Source organism: Notolabrus celidotus, chromosome 14 (genome assembly GCF_009762535.1).
Source record: "Notolabrus celidotus isolate fNotCel1 chromosome 14, fNotCel1.pri, whole genome shotgun sequence".
In the NCBI taxonomy this organism is placed as follows: domain Eukaryota; kingdom Metazoa; phylum Chordata; class Actinopteri; order Labriformes; family Labridae; genus Notolabrus; species Notolabrus celidotus.
In genome coordinates this window covers 11,978,263-11,998,649 of record NC_048285.1, presented here as the reverse complement: position 1 = coordinate 11,998,649, position 20,387 = coordinate 11,978,263, and the positions used below count along the sequence as shown (strand labels likewise).

General features: G+C 39.8%; 1 protein-coding gene and 9 non-coding genes across 11 annotated transcripts in view; 9 read left to right on the top strand and 1 right to left on the bottom strand.

Moving 5' to 3' along the window:
• The window catches only part of LOC117825859 (F-BAR and double SH3 domains protein 2-like), a 79,813-nt gene that overhangs the window by 8,547 nt on the left and 50,879 nt on the right, over nucleotides 1-20,387 (top strand). For both annotated transcript variants that reach the window (XM_034701822.1, XM_034701823.1), the window contains exon 3: nucleotides 15,038-15,083. In XM_034701822.1, coding sequence (XP_034557713.1) covers nucleotides 15,038-15,083 — 46 coding nt within the window. The remainder of the gene's footprint in view (nucleotides 1-15,037; nucleotides 15,084-20,387) is intronic.
• Nucleotides 4,030-4,102, top strand: trnat-agu. The gene has a single exon. It is a non-coding gene; the product is annotated as a tRNA-Thr (tRNA).
• trnat-agu lies at nucleotides 4,431-4,503 on the top strand. The gene has a single exon. It is a non-coding gene; the product is annotated as a tRNA-Thr (tRNA).
• Nucleotides 5,536-5,608, top strand: trnat-agu. Its single transcript has one exon. It is a non-coding gene; the product is annotated as a tRNA-Thr (tRNA).
• trnas-acu lies at nucleotides 6,167-6,240 on the top strand. Its single transcript has one exon. It is a non-coding gene; the product is annotated as a tRNA-Ser (tRNA).
• trnat-agu lies at nucleotides 8,782-8,854 on the top strand. Its single transcript has one exon. It is a non-coding gene; the product is annotated as a tRNA-Thr (tRNA).
• trnat-agu lies at nucleotides 10,074-10,147 on the top strand. The gene has a single exon. It is a non-coding gene; the product is annotated as a tRNA-Thr (tRNA).
• On the top strand, nucleotides 10,929-11,002 carry trnat-agu. The gene has a single exon. It is a non-coding gene; the product is annotated as a tRNA-Thr (tRNA).
• trnam-cau lies at nucleotides 12,914-12,986 on the bottom strand. The gene has a single exon. It is a non-coding gene; the product is annotated as a tRNA-Met (tRNA).
• Nucleotides 16,832-16,905, top strand: trnat-cgu. Its single transcript has one exon. It is a non-coding gene; the product is annotated as a tRNA-Thr (tRNA).

The window sequence follows — 20,387 nt, the reverse complement described above, 5'->3', positions numbered from 1 at the left end:
GCTGAGCGTCACCTTCTGAAATCCAGATCCCTTCCAAACATTCAGTGACGCGCTGTTTCAGGGGACCAGCTCTTTGGATCTGTTTGAATAGTCCTTTTTGATTAAGGAGGTTCTTCACTGTGCAAAATGACCAAGAAGTGTTTGGGTGTCCTTTGGGTCCTTTATTATCTCCCACTTCTGTCTCATAACCTGTAGGAACCTGAATGATGTCATATTTATCACCAAGCCTCTGACGTCCATCTGCAGTAGATTGTTTATTTTGACACAGCGGTCTCACATGACCTGAGTAACATCCGCCTGGTGAGCAGTTGGAATCTCCAAAAGCAGTCATTGTCTTTTCCTAGCTTGTAATATCTACATTCCCTTGATGCTGATGGAAAACACCAGGGTTAAAAAGAAGCAGTATGGAAAAAAAACAGTTAAGAATGCCTTCTTTGTCTTCTTTTACACACTTTTGTTTCTCCCTTCCTGTCTCTGTTGTTCACTCCTCCACTTTGAACCGCCGCTGCAGGCCAGAACCTCTTGATTGCCCCCTAGGGGAGTGGCTGTTTTAGGGAGTGTTTGATTTGATATATTTCTATGGGCGGAGTACACATTTCAAACTTCATTATCACCATCAGTCATGTTTGTTTAGTCGTGGGAAGGCCAAAATTGTGACCACGATCAATATTCGATTTATTGTGCTGCCCCAATCAGGAGTAAAATGTGTGTTGAATGCACCCTGAGTCAGACCTGTGTTAATGCTGCCAGAAGCAGAGTGTGATCAGCATTGTTTACCTGAGGTACTAGTGCCAGATGATTTATTTGTTTAAAGGGCAGAATAAGGTTACATGCGGCCAACATGAGAAATATACAGGAGGAGAATTGGCATTGTGTCTTTCTGTTAAATGTGTCATCTTTTTCAAAGGTCAACAAAGCTTTATAGACGTAGTTAACCAGGTCAGTTTATAGGAAACGTGTCGTCCTTCATCAACACAAGAGATGTGAGACTCGTATTTCCAAGAAGAGAAAGAGTGAGGCTGCTGATGTCTGGCTCTTTATGGAGCAACAAAGTGTGATGCTGGAGTAAAACTTCTCTTTTACTCGTCTTTAAAATGCCAATACAACAAAGTCATGAGGCTTAAACCATCTGTCATTTCATTGATTTTCTATCAACAAGAATATACCTGTCAGCAAATTCCTCCATGCCAGGGTGCCAGGGTTTTCAATTTGCTGCTTTACTCTACTTCACAGATTTTCAATCCCACAATCATCTAACAAAATATGACATCTAGAGACATTTTTTACTATTGCGCTACGGACAATGAACACTTTTTTATTTGATCTTGAACTAATAAGACAACAAAACAAACATTTTAAAACTGGTTAGTTGCAGCCCAACCCAAAACTTCATTGTTCTATGAGCTCTAGCACTTGTAGCAGTTAGACTGTAGTATTAATAATGCAGCAGGGATTTCCACAGGAAGAAGCAATTATTGACCTGTCCCCCAACCAGGGTCAAAAAGCAGACTTGAAAAGTCAGGAAATAGACTTCTGTAGGAAGCGAGCCAGTTGGACTGAGACACTGACAGTGATACTGATTGATATTTTCCTTCCAAAAACACACTTTTAACGGATCTCGACAGAAACCCCGACTTTGTTTACCCCACGAGATGTGGCTTGTGTTTTTGCTGAAGGTCTGATGTCAAGTTGAATCAATAACTTCCAAAAATCGTCCTGGAAATAGCCAGTCCCAACAGAACAAGTCAGTAGAGCCATATAATGAAGCACACACACAGCTGACAGACACACATTCTCCAGCTTAAAGCCTACAGTAGATTTTAACTCTTAAATCCCAAAATCTGCTTTAAGGTTATTTACCCTAATTAATCCACAGGCTGGCTTTAATCAACCCACACACTCAAACACACACATTCACAAGATCCAAGCTACAGTATATACAATATATATTCTATATGTTAGACATTTTTTTATGTAAAAAGAGTAAATGAAGAGACACAAAGGATGAAAGTAAGAACGAAATGAGACCGAGAGACACAGAGAGAAAGAGAAAGGGCAGTGTTTTAATCCTCTGCGACTACATTTTAGCTGCTCTCGTCTTAGGAGAGGGGATAAGAGAAAGAGAGAGAGGAGAAAACGATGACAAGTTGGTGGAGTCAGGGAGTCAACTTGGTGTCCTCAATCCAGCTAAATCCCCCATACCCTTATGTCTGCTTCTACTACTACAGTACACAAACAGTCGCACATCAACCAGCGCAAACCAGCAAAGCATGGAAACAGGCACGTTTGGGGATTTGAAGAATACACACCGTCTCATTTTCATGATGGGGTTATATTGGGTAATGCTGGTTTGATGCATGAATCAAACTCTATTACATCATTATGACACTATACACAGCACCACTGTACTGGCCTTTTTCTAAAGGGCATGGCGTGCTGTGGAAGCAGTTTGCATGCTTTGCATTATGTACTGTAGATTGGCAGACTGGCTGTAAAGACTTTATGTTTTGCCATAAGGGAACTTGAATTTGAACGTCTCCATTGAGAACCTGATAGAGGGGAGTCTACATACGGTTGGTAAAAAGCACTTTTCAGAGGACAGACATACCAAGTGCCAGTTGTGTAGCTAATGGCTGGACTAGACTGGACTAGAAGCGAAGCCTTGATGTGAGCTGGGAATTTAATCCCCCACCCCGCCCCTCCCGGAGTGACTGCGCTTTGTGCTGCACATTTGCTCAGGATAAATGAAATCTGTGTTTCACTCAAATTTATTGAGCAAATCCTAGGAATTATCTGCAGATATCATTAAAACCTAATGGGTCTCCATGCTGAGTAGCTAGATTAGCATCCTCAGTTTGAACTCAAAATGCTATCAGAGTCCTCATTAATGCTTTTCACTGCAGCCTCCATCATTTAGGGAGAGGCGGAACAGAAAATCAAGGACCCATTGGGGAAAAAAAGAGCCAAATTAATGCAATGCTGATTCACACCCGCCTGATATAATTAGGCAGCCCGTGTATTCAGGGAAATGACAGCACAGACAACCTCTGCGGAAAATCACAACCACAGGAGGACAACAGGTAACAGTGGATCCTGGGGGATGAGATGATTGAGAGGATGACAGCTTTTTCTCTTCCTCAAACAAGGTAGAAGCAATCTCTAACTCTGACCTACTTAAGCTTTATCTTTTGTTTTGAAAGCTGAAACACACTGGGACATGTGTCGCAGCCTCATCAGATAGGTGAAGCACTTAAGAAACACATCATTCTGGTTTTGGAAGCAGGAACACTGTGGTTGAGTTGGGAAAACAAAAGCAAGTTTTAAATATATAGCGGATCATATCCTGATGACATCATGTTTTCAAGAAAAATAGAGAATTGCTGAGTGCCACAGGGTGTTGTGGCTTAGTTGGTTAAAGTGCCTGTCTAGTAGATAGGAGAACCTAGGTTCAAATCCCAGTAGTGCCTTTTTCGTAGAAAGATTTGAGTTAGATGTGTGTGGCCTCAACAGCTGCAGTCATCATTGATATGGTATGCCAACCTGAAAAACTCCTTGTATTACGAAACTGATAAGGAGACACTTCCACCAAGTGCAAGACTTAATTTGTTGCCAACTTTGGTTCTTAAAGAATCATCAAATTGATGATTAAGGCATTATGTGGTTGTCTTCATATTCCTTGTGTCTTGGTAAAGGTAAGCAGCTTAAACACTCTGGTTAAGATGGGCAACAAAAATATGTCTTTTTTATATATAGTGTTTCAATCATGTTATTTTGTTTTTGTTTACTAATATTGTTGGGGATTTTTTTTATGCCTTTAGTGACAGACAGGAGACGTGAAGGGGTTGCCAACAGGAAAGAGAGAGTGGTAAATGACATTCAGGGGGCGAGGGCTGGAACTAAGTTTGATATCAACCAAGTTGAAATGAAAGATTAGGTCCATCACAAGCACTTTTCCTTTTTCTTATCATTATAACCTGAAGACATTGTGTTTTGAAAAGAAATTGAAACAGAGAAGAACATGTGTCACAGGGCGCTGTGGCTTAGTTGGTAAAGCGCCTGTCTAGTAAACAGGAGATCCTGGGTTCAAATTCCAGCAGTGCCTTTTCACTGACAATTGGGAGTTAGATGTGTATATCCTCAGAGTTAACAACTGCAGCAAATTAAATGGTATTGTCAACCGGAAAATGACCTGTATATATTACAAAACCCATAAGGAGACTTCACCTAATTCCACTCTTATTTTCTTGCCAATTTTGGTAACCGGAGGTTGCTGCTTGGTCAAGGGCCATAAACAAGTTTCATATCAACAAAGTTGAAATCAAAGATTGACTTCTTTTAAAGTCTTTAGTTAGTTATGTCATTTCTCTTCCTGAGACAATACGTTCTGAAACAAAGAACAAAAAATGAGAGAGAAACCATGCATACCACAGGGCGCTGTGGCTTAGTTGGTAAAGTGCCTGTCTAGTAAACAGGAGATCCTGGGTTCAAATCCCAGCAGTGCCTTTTCAAAAAAAGGGTTGCAGTGAGAATTTGTAGACTCAGAATTAACAACTGCAGTCTTTGCAATGGTATTAGCAAACTGAAAATGGAGTGTCTATATCATGAAACCCATCAGGAGACACTACCACCTGATTCAACTCTTGTTTTCTTGCTAATTTTGGTTTTTAAAGAATTATCAAATTATGTTTAAGGCATTATTTGGTTGTCCTCATATTCCTTGTTTCTTGGTAAAGGTAAGCATCTGGAACAATCTGGTTGAGATGGGCAACAAAAGCAAAACATTTAATGTGTAGTGTATCATTTGTGTAAATTTTAGTCTCTTTTTTTTTTTGTTATGCTTTTAGTGACAGACCAGACAATGGGTAGTGTCACAAACAGGAAAGAGAGGGTGGTAAATGACATACAGGGGTCAAGTGCATAGACTGTATAAACTATGGACGTAGTATCTGTGACGTCACCCATCTGTTTCTGAAGAGCTGTTTTGAGACCAGTCAGCAGCGGCAGCCATATTGCTTCTGTCGAGCCAGTGTGACGTAAAGAGGCGGAGTTTGAGCCTCCTAGCCAACAGCTGCAGTGTTCCTGCAGGTAGCTGTGCCTCTCACTGGAAGACTAGTAATCTCAATATCTTTGAAATTGCTGCGTTAGAAAAAAATTCACCCCCTCACAGTGAGAGCACATCGAGAAATTAGCTATTCAGACTACACTCATCTTTTGTACCAGGCTGTAAATATGTTTATTTCTGCTGTAAAGATCGTCTTTTCCCATTCATGTGTATGTGACTTCTGGTACTTCCGGAGCCAGCCTCAAGCGGATCCTTGATGAACTGCAGCTTTTAACACTTCCGCATTGACTCATATTTTTAGACCGGAGGTTGCTGCTTGGTCAAGGGCCATAAACAAGTTTCATATCGACAAAGTTGAAATCAAAGATTGACTTATTTTAAAGTCTTAAGTTAGTGATGTCATGTCTCTTCCTGAGACAATACGTTCTGAAAACAAAGAACAAAAGATGAGAGAGAAACCATGCATACCACAGGGCGCTGTGGCTTAGTTGGTAAAGCGCCTGTCTAGTAAACAGGAGACCCTGGGTTCAAATCCCAGCAGTGCCTTTTCAAAAAAGAGTTGCATTAAAAATTTGTAGCCTCAGAATCAACAACTGCAGTCTTTGCAATGGTATTAGCAAACTGAAAATGAAGTGTCTATATCATGAAACCCATCAGGAGACACTACCACCTGATTCAACTCTTGTTTTCTTGCTAATTTTGGTTTTTAAAGAATCATCAAATTATGTTTACGGCATTATTTGGTTGTCCTCATATTCCTTGTTTCTTGGTAAAGGTAAGCATCTGGAACAATCTGGTTGAGTTGGGCAACAAAAGTTAAATTTGTAATATGTAGTGTATCAGTTCTGTCTTTTTCATTTATTCTGAAGTCTCTTTGGTTTTTATTTTATGCCTTTAGTGACAGACAGGACATTGGAAAGGGTCTAAAAAGAGGAAAGAGAGAATGGTTAATGACATGCAGCAAGAGCAAGTTATATATCAACCAAGTTGATATCAGAGATTAGCTCCCTCACAGGAACTTTGCTTTTTCTCTCTTCATTATACCTTGAAGACATCGTGTTTTTTGAAAAAAAAAATAAAGAGAGAAATAGCATTTTGGAACATGGTGCTATGGCTTAGTTGGTTAAAGCACCTGTCTACTAAACAGGAGATCCTGAGTTCAAATCCCAGCAGTACCTTTCCAAAGAAGGGATGCAGTGAGAGTGTGTAGCCTTAGAAATAACAGCTGCAGTCATCGTTATGGTATTGTCAACCTAAAAACTATCTATCTATATCTATACAACTAAACCCATATGGGGACACCACAACCTCATTCAACTCTTGATTTCTTGCCAATTTTGGTTACAGAATATAACGGATTTATGAATGGTGGGTAAAACATATTACATTGCACATAAGAATCAAACTGAACCATGTCAGTTAATAAGGCTTTCTGTTTACTTTTGCTCATAAGTTTGCTCAAAGAATGCAATGGTAATGCAGTCCAGAGTCCTATTTTCTTCAAATATTATCGGTACTTCTCTGTATTTAAGTATTTGACGTGACTTATATATTAAGAAGATCGTAGATGGATCAGATAAACTCATTGTGAAACTGTAGTCGATGTTGAATTATTTAAAATGTATTCTAAGATGTTGTTTTCAAGTAATATACAGTCAAGTAGTCACTTGCATACGTTTTTAAATGTATATTTCTTAATTTGTTATCAGGGTAAATTAGCTGCAACACACATTAAAAGTAGATTGCTGCCTTTACATAACCACTTTCGATTTCTTTCACAGTTTTAATCAAGTGTTGATTGTTTTACGCCCAAAAGTAATCAAGTGGGAAATGTTTGTCTGCAGGCTTTTTATAATAATCAAAACAGAGATTGCTTATTGGTGCTTACTTGAGTGCTTTATTTTGGAAGACTAACCAGATGTTGTTCATGTATTATTGCCAACTTGACCTCAGAACCCTGCACATGCTGGACTGAGACTACAGCTGTACCCAGGTCATTTGATATTGAAGCTTAGGGCCACAGACTGAGCTGTGCTGTTCGATGTTTGATGAGTTAGGAGTGAAAATGCTTTGTGAGACATTTCTTATACACTTTAAGATGGTCAAGGTTTTTATTATTGCGGTCAAAGTCAGGTATTTGACAGAGGTGACGAAGAGACTAATTACGGATTACTTCTGTCTGTTTATAATTTCACATTGATTAATCCAGGGTGTAATGCAAACCCCTAATAACTTAAAATAGACTGATAACTACGCCTGTCAGAGCAATGACAATGTTCTATTTCACTTGTTAATGAACCATGACAGAGCAATGAGCCATCAGTCAGAGAAGACACACTTTTCCTGTGACAGATTCAAGTGCTATTCTCCAAATGATCCTGAATTGTCACAGAGCCTCATCAACCAACTTTCACTTGAAATCTTGATGGTTGTTTGAAGAATGTCAAAAAGATTTCTTTGATTGTTCAGAGAAAAAGTTTGCAATGATGTTTGGATCACGCTCATACTATTGGTTTGAGAGAGAAATTTCCTTCTTCCTTCTTTTTGCTTCATTTCCAATTTCAGACTCATTAAAAAGTGCAAATATAACATCTTGATAGTGGAAGTTATTCTTCTCTTCACTAAGCATGATTGAGCCCTAACAGCCTAAATGTGATCCGTGTTTTCTCCCCACACAAAGGTTGCTAACTGTGCCGTCTAACATTCTCTTAAGCTTTACAAACAAATGAGATTGTATAAATCTAATCTTTCACAGCACGCACACAGACACCGTGTTACTCATCTATGAATCCTGAAATTAAAGCAGTGAATATTTTTGCCTGCTCGGTCTTGGCATGAGAAAATAAAGGAGAACGTGCTCTGTTATGTCTTGTGGAGATCACACAGTGTGAAAACATGACCACCCTCCTCCGCCTCCGTCTCTGTCTGTGACTCATGTTGCTTATCCTCTTGTCACTGATCTCAGCCTGTGTCCTGTAAACCATTGATCTCAGCTGTTTTCCCACATTTGATCATCCCCTCTTTGCGTCTCTCTGCACACACACTCACAGAACATACACTTGGTGTCCGCACTCAAAAGCACTTAAGTATTTCCTGTCAGACACAAACACTCATGTGGGCATTTTCTGTCTCCTGCCCTTCTTAGCGTGCCGGCTGATGCTGACGTTACTTTTACACTCGTGGATCATTCAAACACACATGACGGGCATATAGATTGGTGGAGAGACAGAGGGATGAGAGATGCTGCAGTGTAACCGTATTGGTGTGTAAGCCTTGACATTTCCAAAGACCCCAGTGAGGATGAGTGTTTGTCTTTCTTAACCAGTTTGTGTGCTGGTGTTGACTTGACTTATGCGTTCCGAGTGTGGAGGACACTTATATAGCTGAGGTGTAATGTAGAACTAAGATCCCAAAGTAGAATGTGTTGAAGAAACAGCATGTAATATGTATGGTTTGCAGGTGGTTATGGGAAATAGAATCCTGACATGGTGAGACAAAACCCCAACAAAACCCTGTACATTTTTTTAAAAAGTCCAAGGGATTTGCATTGAGTTAACATGAAACTGTCCTCATTCAGCTCTCCTTATTCCCTGAGCTTTGCAGTTGACAAACCTTTAAAAAATAAATGAGGCAAATATCACAACTGCTGTAAATCAAGTTGAAATCAAAGATTAGATCCCTCATCAAGACCTTACAAAAAAGTGAAAGGTTTACCATATGGTGCTGTGGCTTAGTTGGTAAAGCGCCTGTCTAGTAAACAGGAGATCCTGGGTTCAAATCCCAGCAGTGCCTTTTCATAGATGGATTGGAGTGAGATGTGTGGCCTGAAAACCTCAATCTATCCGATAACCCCAAGGGAGTTACTGCCATGGCACCGAATGCAACACTTAATTTTCTAACGAATAACGTTCTTTTCGTTCTTATTTTACCTCCTTTCTTAAGACAAAGAGTGTCACTAATATCAGTTGAATATCATGTTGAATCATTCACATTTTATTTTAAGATGTTGTTTTTGAGAATTGCAGATTAAGTTAGTGACTTGCGTATGTTAGTTTAATCATTTTCCATCATTACCTAGGTAAGTTAGCTGCATCACTGACACACAATAACCGTAGCTTGGTGCCTAGATAGGACAGTGGACAAACAGGAAAGAGAGAATGGTGAAGTTTAAAGTGCCTGTCTAGTAAACAGGAGATTCTGGGTTCAAATCCCAGAAGTGCATTTGCATAAACAGGTTGGGGTGACCTGTGTGTAGCCTCAGAGATAACAGCTGCAGTCATTGATGTGTTGTTGTCAAAGGAGAGACCAACACTTAATTCCTTGCCAATTTTGAATAAAGTTCAAAAGATGGTGTATGGATGGTTCACATTTGATAGATAACAAATATTACAATACAAATAAGAGTCAAAATGAACCAGGTCAGATAATTTCACGTAAAGCCCCCTCCTTTCATTAAACTGTTTGCATGTAAAACATCTTGATCATACAGGCCAGAGTCCTATTTTGATTACATTTTTTACAAAGATGATCATAATATTCAGTATTATATTGCATATTTTCAGTATATGATGCTGTAGGTACTATTGTATACTATTTCTGGACACTTATTCCTAAAGTATTTGACTGATATATTAAGAAGATGGTAATGGGTGGATTAGTCAAATAAACTCAGTTATTAAGATGTTGTTTTTGAGAAATGTAGACTAAGGTAGTTACTTGCGTATGTAAGTTTAAAAAATCTTCATAATTTGTTATCTAGGTAAGTTAACTGCATCACCAACGCATTAGCAGGTGCCCAGACAGGACAGGGGATAGGGTTGGAAAGAGAGAGTGGTAAATGACATGCAGGGGGCGAGGGCTGGAACCAAGTTTGATATCCACCAAGTTAAAATCAAAGATTAGCTCCCTTACATGCACTTTCCTTTTTTAAATCATTATTGATGGAAGACATTTGGAACAAAGGAAAAAGATAGAATGAAGGTATCCACAGCGCAAACCATGCATACCACAGGGCGCTGTGGCTTAGTTGGTTAAAGCGCCTGTCTAGTAAACAGGAGATCCTGGGTTCAAATCCCAGCAGTGCCTTTTCATAGAAGGATTGGAGTGTGGCAAAGAGATAACAGCTGAATTCACTGATATGGTACATCTTCAAACTGTATACTGCTATCGATCATGAAACCCCAAGGAGTCAACACCACAGCACATAATGCATCAACTTCTTAACATTTTTGGGGCTGGAAATGTTCTTGTAGTTCTTATTTTACCTCCTTCCTTAAGACAAAGAGTCACTAATATCAGTATCTCATCTTTGAGAGAGATCTGTGTCGGCTAGAAATCATCAAATACAGTTTTTAAAGTAGAAAGAAGCACAAAACTAGCAAAGCAAGTAAAAGTGTGATGGAAAGTTTGGAAGCACGTTCTTCTAAATCAATCATATAGCTCATTTTATTAGCTCTGAATTAAACCAACTCATTGGTGAATCACTGGATCACAATTCTATTTATTTCTGGTCCAGAACAGTAGCCTGCTTGACAAGCTGGGCTGCACTGTTCCACCCTGTCTGCACCGTGGAGCAAACAGGGCGGAACAGTGCACTGTAGGTGTGTGTGTGCTGTCTAGGTGTGTATGTGAGGCTTCCATTGTTTGTTTAAAGTACACGTCATGTCTCTTGTGCTCCTGCTACGCTGTAAGGCTGTCATATCAAACACAGAGGCACCTAAAGTGTTTCATAGAGATCTATCTGACCAAAATGAAGGTAGAAAACATGAACCTGTCGGAGCAGTCTTTTTTATATTCACATGCTAATTTGCACGACTGATTTAATCTGTATAAATTTAAAATTCTATCATTTCTCAGGGTTGGTTGTGGCGCTGTGGCTTAGTTGGTTAAAGCGCCTGTCTAGTAAACAGGAGATCCTGGGTTCAAATCCCAGCAGTGCCTTTTCTTTCCTTTACTGGTAAGAAGTTTGATATTTTCAGATGTCATTCAGAAAGTATTCTTAGAAAACTGCCTTGTTGCAGTTTGTTTTAACAAGCACAACTCTCAACTTTCGACCACAGGGACTTTACCCCTGAACTACGTGTGTTTCGACCACAGGAACCAGGGTCTAAATTTAGTTCAGGGGTAATTTATCCCCACCCAGGGCAGTAGTACTTTTGAAAGGTCCCGGGACTTTCGGGAGGCAGGGCCTGCATTTCTAAATGTGTCTGATTGGTAGATCACCTGCAGTGTTTTTATTCCACCCGCCGTCCATAATAACATCACACACATCTGAGATTCACTTGATTTCTCTTTCTTAAATTTGTTTTTATTTTTTTTATATTTTTAGTATGTGTGTGTGATTTTCAAAATGGGAAGCTGTGATTCACTTGACTTAACAGCTTTGTAAAAGTAGTCTTATCTAAACCCACCACGAATGCGTCTCTCCCGGTGTTACGGTTTTAAAAGCGACCCTGTAAACTGGAGACTTCAGCTGAACGTAACAGTGTTTGTGGAGTTTACACAGCTGTTGAAACACAGAGGGAGTTCCTGGGAATGCAACCAAGTTTAGTTTTTTATAAAAATTTCAAAATATCCTCATCAGATATTTGATGATTGTTTAAAGACGTTTATGAGGGACGCAATCGACTGAAAGTCGGCAGTTAACAGGGTCACTGTTTAAACCAAAACACTGGCCGATCTCTGCCACGACTTTTTGAGTTAAAAACGATTTCAAAGCTGTGTGGAAACGTCTTTGCTACTCACGCTTATCTCCTCTCACGTGTTGATTCAGTGAATCCATCTGTGATGAAATATAGCACCATCTAAAACAGTGCAAGCTGAGTCTCTTCATGCTACTGTTGTGTTGCTCATAAGGATACCTGCCTGTCTGTCTGCTTCTATGGTGTCATATGTGATGAATGGCATTCTTGTTTGTTTTACTGCCCTCTACTGGTTTGGTGGTTGAAGTGCATTTACTTTTTTTTTTCTCCCCACGTCACTGGCCTGATTTGCACAATTTACCCGTGACTTCAGCCTGTGATCGAAACGCAGACAACAATGGGGGCACAGGAACCTTTTAGTTCTGGGGAAAGTAGTTCTGGGGGCTAAAAGACCCCGGAACTCAGGTCAAAATGCACCTACATTTGTCAGTCAGTGATTGCTAGAGTTGTTGTATTTTGCTGTAGTCAAACAGCAAGGCCTGGATGGCTGGTACAACCCTCATTCTTTTATTCTCAGAGGTCAGAGGCTGATTCGATGTTGGTGAGCTGCTCTTTAGAGTCGTGGTTCAGGTATATGCATAACATTGGGATTTGGAAAGTATGAACTGGCGGTTCATGAAGGCCTATCATGGATGAAACGTGCAGTAGATGAGTAGCAAGATGTCAGTAACAGCAACTTCCCTTTACTGTGCAGTTTTGTTGCACGCCATGTGTCGTTACAGGCCTCACACTGCAGTACGCTGACATGAAGACCAAAAGCAGCTGTCACTGTCCATTAAGTGAAGTTTGGAGCTGAGCACATGCATCTGTCTAACAGAAAGAAAGAGTGCTTTAATGTCCTGAGACAAGAGACACTGTCATGCATACCAAAGTCTATGATCATGAGTGTCATGTTTTATCGTTAGGTGTCTTTGTTCTGCTCATTTTGATGTGTGAGATCACAGATTGGAACGACTTGATACCATTATTAAAGCTCTATAATAACGAAAGAGTGTGAATTTAATGATGAAGGTCTTGTCCATTCATGGATTTGTAATTAACAGTGCAGACAGTAACATGGCGTTGTTTCCACTCTATCAAGCAGTTGGTCCTAGTTGAAAGACTCTCCTCACACATCAGCTGCTGCTATTGTGTGTATTTCAAAACACACTGCCCCGTGTGAGGCTCGAACTCACGACCTTCAGATTATGAGACTGACGCGCTGCCTACTGCGCCAACGAGGCCTGCACAGTACTCCGACCGAGCGCTCTACAGACCAGACTCGACGCTGAAGGGTGGGGGTGGACTTATCTGAGATATCAGCAGAGGCAGCTTTGTAGTATTCCAGCTGACATGCACAGGGGTGGAGTGAGGCGCTGAACACGTGCTCCTGCCTCTTGTAGTAGATCATTGACAGTTTGAAGTGTTGCAGTTGTGTATCAGTGCAGAGTTTGAAAGACGGGTACTCTATAACTCTATTTTTAATTACTTAACCTGTAAAATCAAGAAACAGAGGAACACTGAAGATGTTGAAGCATAATGATGATGAAGATGAATAGCTCTGATTGGCATAGAGAGATATTGTAGCTAAGCTGTCTAACCTGTGGTCTTTCCTGGTGTTAGTTTTCTCACAGCTTCCTTTCAACCCAAGAGTTTCTCTAAGACTGAATCAGCTTAAGTGGAACTTACAATGAAATTAAATACGACACGAAAAAAACAATCCTACTCACACATGGAGAATATGTCCTTGGGCTGCATTATCTGTGCTCTCAATAAATCAAAACCAACTACAGTTTCAAAACAGCCCGAAGAAACAGTGTTAAATTCTTTAAATTGTTAATTTAACAACCAGCTAAAAAAGCGCTCCTCTGCGGTTTCATGTTGTGACACATCATTTGATTCAGGGTGATGAGTAGATCTGGATGCCTAGAGTAAGAAGTAGTTCTTTATCGCATTAGGCGTTTAATTCAATTCTATTTTGTAGTGTAATGAAACAGAAGGTTTTTTTTGTGTGTGACTGACATCAAAAACTCCACATTCCAGAGTCCCTTGCAAATGCATCCATGAAAAAAAAACAACTCCTGGGCTGATGTGCTGAGATGTAAATAATTCAGTTTAATGCTGAGTCACTGTTTATCATTGAAATTTACACCAGCAGAAGAGCCAAGGATATTGCACTCTTACCCCACTTCACTTAATTCCTGAAGTCCTTGCTAACATAAACGCTGTCGATGGTGATTCAGAGCGATCCCCCCCAAGGTAAGGATTGTCAAAGGTCAACGATCGGGCACTAAGTCTCAGTACAAGTTGAAGTGTGAGTCTAGTAAACAGGCGCTTTAAAGTTTAAATCCCAGCAGAACCATGTGTCCCAGAAAAACTGAACCTGCAGCGCTGAGAAGTTGTATGTGCGTCTGAAAGGCTCCTCGCTGTAGGCAAGTCTTATACCAAACATCCTTTTTCTGAGCTCTGTTTCTTTATGTCATGTTTTTCAGATCAAGATCTTAGAGGAGACTTTAGAAATATTCAAGGACATCTATAAAAGATTTTTAAAAGTCTCCCTGTGGAATAAGACATTCAGATTTTAAAATCCTTGGTAACTCATCAAGTTCTCACAGATTGTCTTCCAGTTCAATATTTCCCATGGTGCTCAGTGTCGGCTATAATTGGGTTGTGCTCTGCATAACTGTGAGTGAAAACCTAGACATAAAGGCTGCTTTAATAGGAGTCATTTACAATACACATTTATGTTAATGTTTGATGACCACCCTGCTTCTCATATGGTGTAACATGATGAGTGTAATTTGAATATAGTGTGCTTATGTCAACAAATGCTAGTTGAGTTGTTTTGTCCCTTAATGAGGTCACCCCCACTACTCACGCTGCTTCATTCACTCTGAAAACACTGCCAGTGTATTTATCTGTCTGTGTGATCGTGTACCTAATGTTGTGTTTTCCATTCTGCACATTCCTGCGTGGTGATAAGAGCTTCCATTGTCTCTGCTGCCAGGAGGGGAGAGTTTCAAGGGGCTTGTGCAGTTTGTGGGAGGTTTTATTTTAGACCACTGTGAGAAAATAAAGTGACCGAAAAAACATGAAACTTTTGCTTTTTTCACAACAATACACAAACATAATGGAAAAACGAAGAACTGTGTATATGTGTGTGTATTCCTTTGTTCAACAAATGACAGAAGTGACATGTCAGTTTCTGTAAGCTGCTGTTCGAATGATAACAGTGATTTGGTATAATATGAAAACATTCAGACACTTAAAGTGCCCCCTGTCTCTGTCTCTGTAGGAGCTACAGTCTGAAGAAGGGACAGCTGGAGAGGGACTATGCACAGGTAAGACTGGATGGACTCTAGCTGAATGTATATTTGGATGCATTACAGAATGGAGTTAGCGCTGCCTATGAGGTTATCTTCCAAATGACAACTCACGGCCAAATTCCACCAGATCCTTGTCTGGTCTGTCTCTGATCTGTTACGGCACTGGAGTTGATAGGTTTCTATTCTAGTCAGTATGTTAACTTCCACCGGATCCACTCCGTTGCATTTCGGCTGTGTCTCTGATCCTGGCAGGTCGGAGCCCTCCAGATCAGATATGCAAGACTTCTATTTTTTGGCGGATGCCGGAGCATGACAATCTACACAGAGCAAATTGAGCGGGACAGGAAGTCAGGCACCAAAGCAAAATTAAAACATCTGGTTAATTTTACAAATAAAACACTCTGTGTTATCACCAGATTGTATTTCATCTAACTACAACAACAACAAACAGTCATGATGAGCCGAGCCAGGCCTGGAGTCAACAGATCAGAGGTTTTCATAGGAAGGTAAAGACAATAATGATAAAGAGAGGAGTGGGATAATCGTTGATTTAGTGATTACCAAGGGGAAACCTCAATCACATGACTCCAGCTGTCCGGAGGTCCTGCTCCGTGCTGCATTCCGAAAACGCAACCGATGAGTGTTGATGGACGAGAGAGCAGGGAGCTGGACCGCAGCAGATCGAAGACAGAGCGGTCAAGGATGTGGTGGAATTCCTCTGTCAGACACAGAAACTTTAGTGCGTTTGGCAGTTGTGATCCTTATTTTAAGCTAGCAGTTGTTCACATGTGCGTATGTCAAAGAAATGCAAAAAATGCACAGCAGTTTCAATATGGTGATGTGCAGCGGGAAGCCCTGGCAGATTTATAATGTAGATGAACTATATTTGCATGACTTTGAAAATATCTGACTTATTTCATTACATCCGCCTGTTAAAGCCCGAGCCAGAGGTTTAGAAGCTGTGCCTTTTTCTGGGCACAAATTGGCTTTCATCACATTACTCAAAGACAGGCCTCACACTTTGTTCCTTTCCTCCCATGTGCTTTGTTTTATACCTTCTGACTTCTCTGCAAAAGGTTTTTGTTGTAGAACTGATTGAATTCATGTCTTTCATCCCAGTGTTTTGAGGTTGCAGAAACGAACACAGGCTAAGACTTCCCATCAAAAACCAGAGGAGTAACTTCCAGTGTTGGATTAGCTGCAAAAGCATTTGAATAATCCCAATGATGAGCGATCATTTGTAATCACTCTGAATGGGATTGTTTCCCCGCTGAGCTCAAAGGGAATTTATTGGTTTTGCATTTTTCAGCAGGGAAGGATTTGCAGGTTTCAACTTCTAAGATGTACTTGTTGACATTTGTTGGTGTTTAACTGAACTGCTGCACAAAATGAAAGCTTTGATTGTAGAGGTTAAAGTTATATTGAGAAAAGCGAAATGGTAGACAAATCTGTAATACTGTTACAGATTTGTCTACAAATCAGACTATTTTTTTTCTAGTAGATGTGTCTGTTCCTCCTCCTGTACAGCAGATTTTAATAGAGCTGGTGTAGTCAGACTCTAAACAATCAGAGGAGAGGTTGTAATGTTTACAGACCCACACGCATTTATTTAAATAGCAAATCAAAGCCTTTTGTGTGGTCACAATTGTGATAGCAATTAGATAAGTCATACAACACTTATTTGGAAGAAGTTTCGGGTTTGGCGGGCCAAACTTTATTTTGAAGTTGCCGATGCGATTATTCCATATTTTTCTTAATATTGTGGCACTGTGGCTTAGTTGGTTAAAGTGCCTGTCTCGTAAACAGGAGATCCTGGGTTCAAATCCCAGCAGTGCCTGTTCTCACATACACAAGGGGTGGGACAAAATATCAATATGGCGACATATCATAGTCCTGATCTGTAGTGTTGATATTAGGGGCTGAATATTGATATTTTAATTAGGTAAATACGTTGCTAGATTTCCCTGTCAATTTGACTCAATGCGTCAGAATGAGGGGAACGTGAATAGCAGTTTATTGACCGAAGAAGAAGAAGACAGTGGGATGTCAGACAGCGATGAAAAGGAGCTAGAAATACGCCAACTGCTCTTAAAACAGAACAAGCTGTTGTTAGCTCCGAGACAAGAATAAAGATGGCGGACGTATTCAAGTAGCACCGAGAATTTCCCTCCCTTGCGACGGGTGGACATAACATGCCATGGACTGCTACGTGATAGTTGCTGCTCATTTACTGAAATGAGAGGGAAACTATCCTACGTGATATAAAGAGCACCATGTACAAGATTACAGCGGGGCTCACATGGCAGAAGTTTTACCGAAGACCCCAAGAATGGATGCTGACTGAAAAGACCCGGCTTTAGTTAATTAGGTCACAGTGAGTATGACTACCTGTTACAGGTGAAGTCACACAGGTTAACATTAAAACAGATTTGAACATGTGAATAGTTTACAGACACAAGCTGGTTGTTTGTTCAAGTGTTACAATATAATTCATTCATAAAAGTGCCATTTTTTAAGAAATGTGTCATTTTTACACCAACAGTTTTACAGTGCTGTAAATTGCATCTAAAGCCCCAAAACATGAATGTTATTTAATCTCAGTGAAACCAAACTAGAGTGCAGTGAATAAGTACATTATTGCGCTTTGCCTTTTATTGAGCAGTTTTTAATTTTTGGTTAATTAGATATCGTGATATATCGTTCAGTAATTCTTTCGCAATGTATTGATTATCGCAGTATTGTGATATTATCATTATAGCGGGCCAAGTACTGCGCATTGTATCATACCGTACCGTATCATATCGTATCGTATCGTATGTATCATATAGTATCGCATCGCATCACATCGTATCTTATAGGATCGTATCGTATCGTATCGTATCGCATCACATCGTATCTTATAGGATCGTATCGTATCGTATTGTTTTGTATCTTACCGTATTTTGAGTCGTCCAGAGATTCCAACCCCTAAATAAAATATTACAAATTAAACAAAAAATAAATAAAAAGTAATTAATAAAATCTATATGACCGGTGTATACACCTGCACAGATACACAGTGCAATCAATATAATAAACAGTGTAATCTCTTGTATTTTTCTTAACTTACTTCATCATTTTATCGTGCCTTGATTTTATTTCTATTGTCATACTGTTTTATTTACATGCTGCTATCGTGAAGAGTTGCTAAACTGCCTTTCATTGTTTCACAACAAGTACAATAAACATCTATTCTATTTTGAAATACACCTCTACAATATCTTCAGAGATGAAACATTTCAGATATCATGAAACTACCATTCTAAAAATCCAGACCATGTGAGATAAAGTCTGTATCTTCAACCTATCCATTCAGCACATTTGTCATAGACTTATTTAAAGCGTTTAAGCTGTGTAAATACATTGGAGTAATAGTTGGTTCAACCTAAACTGCCACTTTTCTATAAAGAGCCCTCTCTGCCTCTCGTGAGACCTCGTACTAAAACTTGATGAATCAGAAGTGATTATAACTCCTAATATAAGTCCTTAAAATGCCCTCGAGCTATCAGAGCACCTTTTCTGCTGTTAGAATCCATGAGTCCCATTTTAGGGTGAGATCCAAACGCATTAGTTCATGAAATATTTATGATTTTTGTCACTGTGATAAATTCTTTGCTAGACAAACTCAGCTGAGACATTTTCTCTTGGTACGTAATTTTTCACGCAGTCACTTAAAGGTAAAATATACCCTTTATATACTGTTATTATTCATGATGAAAGTGATCACCTTGCTGTTTTAAAACTGGTTTATAAAATGATTTCCTAACGGTCCAGCCACCTGAGGTCACTTGCTGCAGAAACAAGACTTGTGGATGTATTTTCGCTTCATTCCTCGAATGATTAAAAACTCTCACATGTGCTGCAGGCCACATTTGGTTTCACTTCCCTTATTCCTGTTTGGTTATTCACAGCTGTTTTAGTGTTCCTTTCTGTCTTTTCTGAGTAATGTTTCTTCCTGTTTTCAGATTTATGAAACGCAGCGTAGTCCTCATGAATCTTGTAAGGTTGAGACGGCAAAGGGGGTTTTGCATGTAAATAAGCTCCACATATATCCACTCAGCAATGGACTGTGTAGCTATTTCTCAGCCTGTGCTGCTTCTTATTTACTCCACCAGAAATCCTACCCAGTAAGCAGTCCTGAATCATCTGAGTAGTCTGGCTTGGCTTCTATGAGATGCAGAATTTCAGTATCAGAAGTCCCAGCTCTGTACCAGGAAGTCTGATCCCTGTGTTGGTTACTTAAGCTTAAATGCACAAGCTCTCTTTTGCTGGGTGGACCTGAATGCAGTCTTAAAAATGAGTGATGTCAAAAATATCACTGTAGAGATAATGAAAACACTGTGTTGTTTTGTATTAATTGACAACATTCACAGACTACAGCTGTGCAAAAATGAGACACAGCAAACTATCACAATATTTGTTTTTATGAGATTGTATTAAGTTTCTCGCCCCTAATATTGATATATTCAGTGGATTAAAATGTCCTAATGTTTCTCTCAAATCCCTGTTATCACAATGACCTCTGCTCTTGTCTCTGTACAGCTTGTAGTCTGGCTCAAAGCTGCAGTGACTAAAAGAAAGAGAGAGAGAGAGAGAGATAGAGAGAGAGAGAGAGAGAGAGAGAGAGAGAGAGAGAGAGAGAGAGAGAAAGAGAGAGAAAGAGAGAAGTGGTGGTCAAAGAAGTGTAGAGTAGCACTATTAAAGAAAACAAAGGCATTACATTAACATTAAAAACAAGACATTCATTTCTAATTGTTTCACAGCCGTTACTCTCTAAAGAGCAGATTAACACGGCCATGACTCCACAGAAACACGCAGGGTTTTGTTTGTATGCAGCCGCACTTTACTCTGTCTGACTCCCTCACACCAACACACAGACAGACCTTTTAATCCACAGGTCTGCAAATGCAGACATTTTCACAGTCTATTTAGCATATCATTAAGATACATGAATTCCATATGTGTCTGCTGCAGACCAACAGAGAGAGAGAGATGCCACTATGCTTTCTTTCTTTCTTCAGAGTGTTGAGCTGCACAACGATTGACTCACAGAAACGACCCAAACACAACAGCATGATGAGAATACTCTATGAGCATAGTTTGTTTAATAAAACATGGACGCAGTATCCGTGATGTCACCCATTTGTTTCTGAAGCAGAGTTTTGAAGCCTATCGTCCTCGGTTGCCATATTGAAACGCTGACTTAACCTACCTTGGTTGATCCATAGACTGTATAAATAATGGACGTAGTATCCGTGATGTCATCCATCTGTTCCTGAG